At 41.3% G+C, this 11,883-nt stretch overlaps 1 protein-coding gene across 2 annotated transcripts; it reads left to right on the top strand.

The window, feature by feature from the left end:
* The first annotated feature begins 7,820 nt into the window (after window positions 1–7,820).
* On the top strand, window positions 7,821–9,250 carry LOC106333452. Of its 2 annotated transcripts, none has more exons than XM_013771893.1 (5): window positions 7,821–7,916; window positions 8,011–8,064; window positions 8,192–8,357; window positions 8,761–8,806; window positions 8,953–9,250. In XM_013771893.1, the coding sequence occupies exons 2-5, from the start codon at window positions 8,039–8,041 to the stop codon at window positions 9,075–9,077; spliced, it is 363 nt and encodes a 120-aa protein (XP_013627347.1). In that variant the 5' UTR covers window positions 7,821–7,916; window positions 8,011–8,038; the 3' UTR covers window positions 9,078–9,250. The 2 variants fall into 2 exon arrangements, with proteins under 2 accessions (XP_013627347.1, XP_013627346.1); XM_013771892.1 differs by having other exon boundaries at window positions 8,001–8,064.
* Window positions 9,251–11,883: the final 2,633 nt, after the last annotated feature.

Below are 11,883 nucleotides of genomic sequence, written 5' to 3'. Positions count from 1 at the left end.
TCGATTATGAAAGCAATAAGGCCACACGGCCATGAGATGATATAATCTAGATCTTTATCAAGTTTAGTTAGAATTTTTAGTTTAAACGTGTCAAGCAATACATAGGTTGTAGAAACCGGACCTCCAAGATGAATGGATGAACCTCGGACGCAAGCTGCGACGCGGACACGAGCTGTCTTCTACCTATCGGGTCTCGAGTTGGTTGATTGGGAACTCAAGCTAACCGTGATACAAACTTCTGAGGTCGTCTAGGATCAGGAACACCTTAGGGCTGGAGTTGATCGGATGCTGATGAGCTGGAACGCAAACAAGAACAATTTAGAGTTCGTCGGGGTTAGGGTTCCAAAAGAGCAAGGCGGCGCCGTGTATTGTTTCTACGAGTGAGGGCGCGTCTGGGATCAGATCGATGAACGGTTTGCGTTGATGGATTTGTCTCGTCAAGAGCTTCAATTTGATATGTGGCTCGTCATCTGGATCCTCCGAATTGGAGAGATCGATCGATTTTAAGTTGCGCCTGTTTTAGGGTTTATGTGTGACGGATTTTAGGTTAGGTTTTGTCTCAGGATTTTGGAGTCTATCGTGCTGATAACGTGTTGTAAATAGAGGGTTTAGAGACTGAATATTTCTGTGTTCTTATTAATGATCAAGGAGGTTCCTTTATATAAGAATTACAAGATGAAGATAAAAGGAAAGTGTACATATCCTAATCCAACAGGAAATAGGAAAACTACTAAAACATAATAATGGAAAGATTACATCTAATAAGAATCCTTTCCTTTTCTCTAAGCTTTGTGGTCGTCTTTCTCTCCCCTGAAGTCGGCTCCTCTCTCTCTCCTCTCTCTAGGCTTCGGCCGTCCCTCCATCTTCTAGGTATTGGGCCGGTCTTGGACCGGGCCTGGTTAATGGCAATCCACTCCATGATTTATAACACCCATCAGTTTTTATTTCCAAAACCATAAAAAAAAGGAGAAAGACAGGAAGTTCAAGAATAAGAGTGGGGAACCTTTCCAGCTGAGCCATCAGAGCTCGTCGTTGGAGCCACCGCACGCCGAACCATGTCAACCTCGTCTCCATCGTTCGCCGCAGTAGGTAACAGCCAGAAGCCACAATACATTTGAGTTTAGTTTCGTCCGTTTAGTAAATCGACCATAACTTCTCAACTCCTGAAAAATTTGTGCATGCAAAGCCACCATCGTGTTCATCTCGTCGAGACGAAGCCGGAGCCACAGACCACCCTACAATCGGAGCCCAGACATGCCCACACGCCCCTTCGCAAATTTCGTCATCTGCGGGTGTCGTCTACGCGGCGCTGTCCGCCGTCGGTAAGCCATCACCGCCTCCTCACCGCCGGTGACTCAGTCGACTCAGTGAGTCAATTTGGTGACTCGGTCAACCAGATGGCTTAACTTATTTAAATTGATTTTGGTTAGGGTAAACCAGTCAGTTAAAATTTATTAGTTTTCACTTAGGTTTAACTGGTCGGTTAGGTCAAATGGATTCTAGTCAAGGGTTGACCCGGTTGACCTTTGACCAGTGGGTTGACTTTTCCGTACACCTTGATCAGAACCGTTTTTATCCATTCTGACTCAGAATTTCCCCCTGATTTCAGATTTGGAGTCTATTTGAACAGTTGGAGCTCATAGACACCACTTTTCCATATTGTTAAGGTGGGGGTTATTCTCGGACTTCTTGTACGCGTCATGATTGGAGTCATTGCTTGCTTAGTTATTTAGGTTCTTTTCTTAAACCGGAACTAGGGTTTTAGATGATTTAATACTGTTTACTTTGCTTATTGTAACTCTTAGTTAAATTTTTTTAAGACGGATACATAGAGGTGTTTATGTATGCCGGATTGTATGAGGGTTACGGCCACCTATAGTCGGCATGTTGGGCCGTAGCCTAGGAGGCTTCGATAAAGTGCATACGGGCGGTGTGACTGAGCACTATCTCGGGCGGGTGTTTTTTGGTGTCGCATCTCCGTCCCGGGATCTTGACATAGGGCCTAGACGTTTCGATAGAAACGAGACTGCCTTGGTTCAGATCGAGAGAATTGATCGTGAACAAGTTGGGATGAGTGAAATGATCAGAATGGATCATGGGAAACCTCAGTCTATGTCAATAAATGGAGCAAAGGACTTAGACGGATTGAATAGGATGAAGAGAACAAGTTGGGAAAGTTGTACAATAGCTGGACGATGTAGACGGGTAGCTCGATCAGCTAAACAAAACTTGATCAAGTGCAGTCTAGCTCGGTCCAAGTTATGTCAGCTCAACTAGCTGAGCTACTATCTCACTCAGCTTGGTCAGCTGGGATTAGCTCAACTCATCTGGACTGAGTGGTCGGGTCTCGGGCAGTTGGGCCGGGTCCGGACTATGGTCGGGCCATATGGTCGACCCAAGGTGGCTACGGGCCGGTGGGCTCTTGTGGTCGAGCCATGGGCTTGGGATATAAGTTTGGGCTTGGGTTTTACATGCCTAGATGTTTTTGGACGTTCCTAGATGTATCTTGAAACCTCCAAGATCCAACAGGTGCAATCTGGACCGTTGATTGTAATCGATGGCCAAGATCTGTTCCGAAAGGATGCTTAGAAGGGATGTGTTCCTTCGCACATGCCCTTTGGTTTTTTATATAAAGGAAGGACGTCCAGGGATAAATTCATTCAGTCTTATTCAGTCTCATTTTGTCTGAGACAAAGGACACACATCCTAAACAAAGGGATCCCCCAATGAGAACCGAGGATCCGAGCCGGAAGGGCAGGATCCGGGATCAAAGCCATATGGGCAAGATCCGGTTCATGGTAGGTATGGCTTTAGCCATATGAGGCCGTGGATTCTAGAAGTCACTGAGGCCAAGAAGAAGACCTATTCCTGGATGGAAATAGGCGCAAAGGACTAAAGGTTCAAAGGCGGTTAGCCGGGAGACGGACTGACCGATCGGTAAGGGCTATAGCAGTTGTGAGTGGTTCTATCTCTGTCTCTTTATATTATTATGTATATATGATATATATATGGAACGTGATAGTTAACCATGATACCACGTCATAGACCCTGGTGTCATTGTTGGTTACGTTCATTGCTAACCATAGCTGATACGTTGGATCAAAATGGTACTAGTCGCCAAAGGTTGCATGTTTCCATGGGTCATGAGTTACCAAAGGTTGTGAGATACCAAAGGATGCAAGTAACCAAATGGTACGAGATACCAAGGGTTGCAAGTATCAAAGGGTACGAGGACCAAAGGGTACCAATGACCAAAGGGTGCATCGTGATCCCAAGGATGCAATGTATCGTGATCCAAGATCTGCGATCATGTTGTGATCCAAAAGGTACGAACGTGTTGTGATCCAAGAGGTACGAACGTGTCGTGATCCAAGAGGTACAAACGTATCATGATCTATTGGATGTGAATAGGTCGTGAACGAAAGGGTACGAACGGGTCGGGACTGAAAGGGTACGAACGGAACGGGACCGAAAAGGGTACGAGTGATTAGATGGTTAAAAGGACACCACATGCATTATGTTGGGCGTGGACCACATGATGGCAATGGGTTGTCAGTTTGGTCAATACATGAGTGTAAGGAAATGGCGAAGGCCTTAACGGCTAGTGCAATCCGTACAACATGATTGATGTATGAACCATAATCCATGGTTAGTGGATGGATGGTTCTAGCCGCAAAGGCTAAGTAGGATATCTTACAATCAACTTCGGTTGGTGAGTAGGATAGGCGCCATATGCCTTATGTAGAGCGTGGACCCACATGAGGGCAATGGAAGGCTGGTTATGTCAATACCTGCTAAGTAGACGATGGCTTATCAAGTCTAGTGGTCGGATCATGTTTCAGGACGATGGTTCGATGGCCGAGCACTAGTATGGATAGTCACGTTGATGGAGTAAGAGTAGTGATGTGATGCTTCTAGATATCAACCTTGGTGTTGATAGCTTCGAGATTGGCTAAGAGTCATGACGAAGTGTATGGTTAGTACTATGTGTCGTAGACCGTAAGTACTGAGCCTAAGTGTGATTGTTCAAGGAAAGCTGTGTAAGATCTGATCATGGTTGAGTATGGACGACCTGACCTCTAGATAACGGTCCAAGGTGTTGGTACTAACCTGATTAATGAATTCATCGGTTGGTATGAACACATCATATCTTTTGTTTGGGTTAAGTCCCAGGGCCGGTCAGGCCAGATGATGACTCATCAGTTCCTAGTCATGTGAGGATGGTTGGTTGATTGACTTAGGATCAAATGAGCTTTGTCAGTCCCGAAGATGGACTGGGTACTATTGCCTATAAGGCAAAAGGATTTCGGATTGTGCATGAGCCAAGAAAGGCCAGATGTATATCCTTATCCTTTCAAAGACTTCTCAAGGGTTACTTATGTCTGTGGTGATGATTGGTTGAATGACTAAGTACCTAGGGGAACTGTTTGATGCAGGAACAAAGATAAAGACCAGTAAGAGACTCAATGAGTTGAATGGTTAGTTCGAGTCAATGGAGGACCGATGAGCTAATGAAGCAAGAGCAATTCGAGTCAATGGAGGACCGATGAGCTAATAAGCTCCGTAGATGTGGCAAAGGTATGATCTAGCAAATACCTGCATAGATCTAGATAGAATGGTTTAGGGGAATGGAACCTCTGGATCGTATGACTTGGTTTGGGTTTAGGATTGACCTTTAAGCTAATCGGTAGTTGTGTAAACTGACCAAGGCTAAGGTGATTCGACCAGACAAGTGTTAGATTGGTTTTAGACCAATGGTTAATTAGAGAATAATCCGCTGCATATCTGTTGAAAGGATCTAGGCCATAAAGGACTAAGAAAGTCTTTAGCTAAGATCTAAGTTAGCCCTCGCCTTTAGGCGATATTATAATTAAAGGGCGAAAATTAAGAGGTTCGGCCAGGAAGTGGACCGAGCGACGTAAGGCTTCGACGCCTAGTCGGCCGGATCAGGGTGTTACATTTGGCCTGTTAGTGGGCAGCGAGTGCGCACTTGCTAGGACTATTGTTTGTTGTTTGGGTATTTTAATTGTACCGTGTTTGACATGTGTTAGAATTAAATTATATTTATTCGGAGTGCTATGTTTGGGTCCATAGACTTTGGGTTTAGCTTCCCATACCTCACTAAGTGACTACCATGTTACTCACCCCTCTTTCTTCTCCATTTCAGGTGAGACAGACGAGTATATAATACTTGGAAGGATTGGTGCTACTGGACTTTTTTCTCGGATTTTTATTTGGGCGTATGGTGAGTGTAGTTGGGTCTATGGACTTCTATATTTTGAGATATTTTTGGTGGTTAGTAGTCTTCAGCGACGAAGAGACGGGTGTCACATTGTTGTATGATGACGCATTGGGGATGACACGATGTCCTTTAGATAGGAGGAGATGTGTGTCACAATTTTGGTATCAAAGCGGGGTTCCGTCCCGGTTATGACGCAGGATGGTGATTAGGGGATTCCGTTTTCATCGGTTTTCAACACTTCGAAAAAAACGTATTTGGAAAAATAATTTAGTACCATTATGTTCATCAATTACTAACTCAATTGTCTCTTTCTATGATGATGAGTAAAATCATTGTCATTCGACCTTTAGCTAACATGGTTCCAACTAGATATCCAGCAGATGGGTGATGTCACAGTTCGTCAGATTTCTCAAGGGTTATCAGTTTCTTCAGTCATTACTTCGAGGTTATCCAGGAGGGGATATGTGACGTTTCTGCCACCACCCATTTTCAAGCCATCGTTCAACGAGTTTTTGTTACAGGAGTTTATGTGATTTGAGGTTTGAGATATTGGTTGGCATGTGTTGTTTTAGTGTGCGAGTATATTGATTTTTTTGGAGGTATGTGTGGTTTGTAAAAATCGTGGAGATCTCTTTTGAATTAGGGTGCGGCAGCTTCATTGTGTTGATGTGGGAGTTACACTTGGTATGTTTGCTAGTTTATGGCAGTGTTGATCGTTTCAGAGATGTGTCAGTTCGGACAGCTGACATAGGACATTGAGAGCTATTTATATTTATCGAGGTGTACCAGTTATGCTTGGAAGAGTCGAGTTATTCGGAGATTCGTCAAAGATGGAGCTGAGTTTTTACATTGTCATTCTTGTGATGGATTGATTGTCATGACACATGTAGTGTCAATTTTCCTCAGATAAAGAGTTCATATTCTTGGAGCAGTGGAGAGTTTTATTGTCTACATGCTACATGTTGAGTAGTTATTGGATAAAAGAGCAAATGGATTTTTGGCGACCATTTCGATGGTTAATGATGATGGACAACATGAGCTGCAGGATCTTCCAGATATTGCAGAGTATGAGGATGTAGTTGAGGCCTTTAGAAGGACCACCAGTGTTGTTGCGACGAATAAATATGGGAGATTCAGATATTGTATCGACTACAGAGGTTTGAACAAGTAACCATTAAGGATAAGTACCGCTTCCACGTATTAATGAGTTGTTGGACCAGTTGCATGGAGCTTCAGGGTTTCCATGATTGACTCGGCATCATTATACCACCATAGTGTGGCAAAGAGGAGGATATACGGAAGACATCCTTGCGGGTGCGATTTAAGCGTTATGAGTCTATAGTGATACCGTTTAGGTTGACGAATGCACTGGTGACATTTGTGAAGCTTATGATTTGCGTTTTTGTGAACACTTGGATAAGTGCACAATTGTATTCATCAGCTACATCTTGATTTGTTCTTGGAGTAAAGAAGAGCAAGCTGAACATTCACAAATTGTGTTGGGTAAACTTAGAGAGCATCAATTGATTGCGAAGTTGAGTAAGTACAGCTTCTGGCAGAGGAGGGTTTGATTTCTAGGTCATGTGGTTTTTGAAGCAGTAGTTTCTGTAAATCTAGAGAACATTGTTACCATTTTGGAGAGGCCGACACGTTTTGAGGATCTCATATAATATTAAGATAAAGGGACATTGCAGGTGATCAAAAGAGAGACATTTGCCATCATAACCTTAAAAATATACAAAATTTCTAAATAATCTATATAATCTTTGTTAAGACTTTCAAAGATACAATTCCTATATTACCCTTAATCACATGATTTATTCATTTACAAATAATTTCTATTTAAATACTAAGAGATCCCAAATAATAAATGAACATTATTTTCGAAAAATCAAGATTTTAAAAATCGTTTAAAAAATTATTAATCTATAGAAAATTTAAAACATAATTAATAATATTAAAATAAAAACAAAACTAGTATTTTTAAAAAAGGAAATATTCGTTTATGGAAAAAGCCACCATGGTTGACACATCTTTTTTTTCACAAGCCATGTACGAAAAGTTCAAAATTTAACATCAAACTTTTGAAGATCAGACATTTTTTTTCATTATTATTGTGAAACTGATAAGTTATAGTCTTTTCCTTATATTTAAACAGTAGTCACATACAATTAGAGATGGCAGTTCAAGTGCTTGCCCGCGGGCCTGACCCGAAAAGGCCCATTGCGGGGCGGGATTGGGCAAAGATATTGTGGCCCGTTTAGTTGCGGGTCTCGCGGGACAGGAGCAATGGTATTGGGCCGAAGCGAGACGGGCCGAAGCGGGATGCGGGAAAACATTGAGGCCCGCTACACTTTTCTCACCGAGAACAGAGCTAAACGGTGATTGGGTGATGACCATGGCTATTCTTGCTCTCTGTGTTTCTTCCCTTTCGATCTGACAATCACAAGCTCTTGTACACAACTCATCTTTTTTGCATGCGATCAAAGACTCGCCTTCTTCTTCTCTTCTCTTTTCTTTTTCGTTTCTTCATCTCGCCTTCTTCTTCTCTTCTCTTTTCTTTTTTGTTTCTTCATCTCTTTCCGTCTCTTCGCTTCTTCTTCTTCGATCAACGACCACAGAGCATCTTTTTCTTCTCCTCTACACAGTAGAGCGTGGACGACCATGTGCAGAGGTATTTAGCTCATGCCTCTCTGTTTACACGATTTTAGATTTCACATTATTACACTAATATCCTAATATAACATCTCGTACTTAGAGCAAATCAGGAGGGATGATCTGGAGTCTCTTGGCTATATGATTATGTATTTTCTTCAAGGAAGGTAAAATTGATGAAGCTGCACTTTTTTTTCTATTCGTCCTTTGTATTATTATAGTTGTCACGGATCCTTCACATCTGTTTATTTTAGCCTTTTGTTATTAATCAGAATTTTTTGTTTATCAAAACAGCTCCATCAAGTTGTGGGCTCTAAGTGGCGAAGTTCTAAGTCACGACTCTTCACCAAGGTGGTTTGTTTGGTACAGTGGAGTACCAGCTTCACAGCAGAACCTTGAAGACACTGATGAAACTTGTGCAGATTCAAGATATCATTTTGATCATGGAAGTGGTTCTCAGGTACCAATGATAAATAACTTATGATATGCATAATCGTTCAGTCTGATAGCACTTGAACTGTTATTTCTTAGTTTGATAGGTGGTGAACATGTACTGTTTAGTCTGATAGAACTTGAACTTGTGATATGCATGATCTAATCGTTAGTCTGTTAGAACTTGAACTTGTTGGTATCAAGAGTCTGACTTATGTTATAGTCTAATATATCTTGGTCTCTTCTTGTTGCATGTGACGTGTGATTCACGAAACCATTCGAGGTCCTTTGTAGTCATAAGCTATAGTTAAGAGTTCCTTTGTAAGTTTGCATGGGACCATTTGTGTTTCTTTTTCTGAGGGAAGAACATAAACAAAATGTGAATATATATCAATACACTAGTTGAATGAATCATGTTTTGACCTGTGCAGGTTCTTGGTTCCAGGAGACATGACGGTTGGACACTTCATTCACATGGTAAGCAATAGACTACACCGAACTACATCCAAAGCTCTGTTTGTTTTAGTACAGAACACACTTCCTCAACAGGTACCTAATTATCCAGCATCCATGTTCAACAAATCTATTAATAGTGCATTTAGTCTTATCTTTGTTCTCTACAGCTGCTCCCATGGACTCTTTGAACAATACTGCCGTCTCCAAGCCCAGCTTCAAAAGCAGAGGAGATGAGAGCATGCTTAAGATCACTAAGACGAAACCACAAGTAAGAAAAACGTTTTATTTTTAAGAGCTTAGATATGAGGTTAGTTTAATAGAACTTGAATTGTTATTGCTTAGTTTAACAGGTAGTGATTCTAGTGAACATGTATTGCTCAGTCTGATAGGACTTGAATTGTTAGCCTTTATTAAGTTGAAGTTATGAATGATATTACTTGATCCGATCAAGTTGATCGTTTAGACTTAGGATTAAAATTTTCTTATAATGCTTGAGTCCCTGACCAATGAATAAGGAAATCATTGTATAATTTTAAAAATTACATAAAAATATTAAACAAAAAAAACCCTAGCGAGTTTACTAAACTCACGGAGCCATCTCTTTCACGACATATCGTGAGGCAAAAAAAAAAACCTAAACCGTAACAAGAAGAGAGCAAGAGACGACAGAAGATATGGATTCAAGTATTGATCCAAATTTTTTGAATACAATGGATTTTGAGAGTCAACAACTCCTTGCAACTCTTGAGGCAGCCGCTGAGGCTGATGATGGTTCATCTGATGGAGTAAAAAAGAAGCAAGGAAGCAAAAGAAGGCTTATTTAAGTTGGTGATGATGAAGATGATAGTGATGTTGAAATCGCTCCTCCACCAACCCAAGCTACTAATCTGCGCAAACAATCCACCTACGGAACCAGTTCCGGGCGAGCCTTGAACTCAAAGACACCAATATTACAGTCTACTCTAGACGGTGGAATTGGATCGTCTCCAAAGGTGAGTAAAAGCAAAACCAAAACCAAATCTGTTCAGTTTACCATCCGTGGGGGGAGAAAGAGTTCCAGGCCGGCACAAGGCAATGGTAAGAAGAACACAGTCCATGCCGAGTCAAGCCAACCAAAGAATAAGATTCATGAGGAGCAGATTGATTTGGAAGATGAATTTGAAGAGGACGAAATGGAGAATCAGAAGGAGGGTAAGCATTGGTCTGATGTATGGCCTGATTTTACTAAGATTCGAAAACCCAATGGCGAGGAGAAAGCTAAATGCAATTATTGTAAGAATGAGTATGCATGGAGTTCCCACGGGCATGGAACAACTGGTTTGAGAAGGCATTGTGATAGATGCAAACTTTATCCTAGGAATCTCCAAACCAAAAAACTCGATGCGGAAGCCAAATTAGTAAGTGGCAAGTATGATCATGTTGTGTTCAAGCAGCTGGTAGCCAAGACTATAATTCAGCATGACCTACCTTACTCTTACGTTGAGTATGAGAAAGTCAGAGAAACTTGGAAGTACTTGAATGCTTATGTCAGATTCATTTGCCGGAACCCAGCTAAAGCAGAGGTCTCTCGTTTTTATGAAAAGAGAGAGAGGCATTGAAGAGAGAGTTGACTGGTCTGCCTGGAAGAGTAAGCTTTACTTCTGATTTGTGGTCATCATTGAAACGTCAAATGTGTCTGACAGCACATTACATTGACCGGAATTGGAAGCTCAACAGCAAAATACTGACGTTTTGTGCTCTCCCACCACCTTATACAGGTATGAATGTTGCAGTGAAGCTTCTTGAATCAGTGGAAGAGTGGGGACTAGAAAAAAAGGCTCTCTTACATTAGACAATGCTACAAGTAATGATTCGATGCAAGATATTGTGAAATCTCAGCTGCTTCTGAGGAATGATTAGCTGTGTAAAGGTGAGTTTTTTCATGTCAGATGTGCGGCTCACATACTTAACCTCATTGTGCAAGATGGTTTGAAGGTTATTTTCTTTGCACAAAATTAGAGAGAGTATTAAGTATGTAACATCATCAGAGACGAGTGAGATGACATTTGGAAAATGTGTGGATGCTGCTGGTATAAAGGTGAACGCTGGTTTGATAATGGATGTGCAGACAAGATGGAATTCGACATTCTATATGCTTGAAAGAGCCCTTTCGTACCGTGAAGCATTTGTTAAGTTGGAGATGTATGATAGGAGAAACTATAAGTTTTTGCTTACAGCTGAGGAATGGAGCCGAGCTGCGAATATATGTGTTTTTTTGGAGCCTTTTGCTAAGATTACTAGTTTGATGTCAGGTTCAAAATACCCAACATCGAACTTGTATTTTTATTAGGTATTGTTGATCCATAATTGGCTCCGGATAAATGAGGAAAGCGACGATGGGATTATCCGAAACATGGTGATATCAATGAAAGAGAAGTTTGATAAGTATTGGGAAGAAGTTAGTGATCTTTTTGCAATGACAGCTGTCTTTGATCTACGCCTAAAGCTTCCAGTTGTAGAATATTGTTTAGGGAGGCTTGACATGAGTACAGGTGATGCAAAAATAAAGAACTTGCGTTTGAAGCTAGAAATTTTGTTTGCATCATACGACAAAAAACAAAGTCAACCTCACCCTCTACAGTGCCTCGTGAGATAGATCAACAAAATGTTTGTGGAGGACTGAAAGGAACGTTTGGGAACTATGATGTAAGTCTCCTGATTCTTTTTTTTTTTAATTAGTTTTGAAACTTGAGTAAATCGTTTTTTAAAGTATTTAAAAGAAAACACTACACGATTTTTTTGTGTTTCGCAAAAATAGTGTTGCTGCTAGTGGAAAGACAGCTCTACAAGCTTATCTAGATGAACCTGCGCTAGATATGGATAGCTTTGAAAGCTTGGATATTCTCAAGTGGTGGAAAGATAATACTCATAGGTATGGTGGTGATTTGCCAGCAATGGCTTGTGATTTGCTTAGCATTCCAATCACAACAGTGGCTTCAGAATCCTCCTTTAGCATCGGTTCGAGAGTTCTGAACAAATACAGGAGCCGTCTACTTCCCGAAAATGTGAAAGCTCTGATATGTAGTAGAAATTGGCTAAAAGGATTTGAAGCTTCTGAG

This window comes from Brassica oleracea, chromosome C3 (genome assembly GCF_000695525.1).
Source record: "Brassica oleracea var. oleracea cultivar TO1000 chromosome C3, BOL, whole genome shotgun sequence".
Lineage (NCBI taxonomy): Eukaryota > Viridiplantae > Streptophyta > Magnoliopsida > Brassicales > Brassicaceae > Brassica > Brassica oleracea.
Note: the sequence above shows the minus strand (reverse complement) of the source record. Positions and strands in the feature narration are given on the sequence as shown.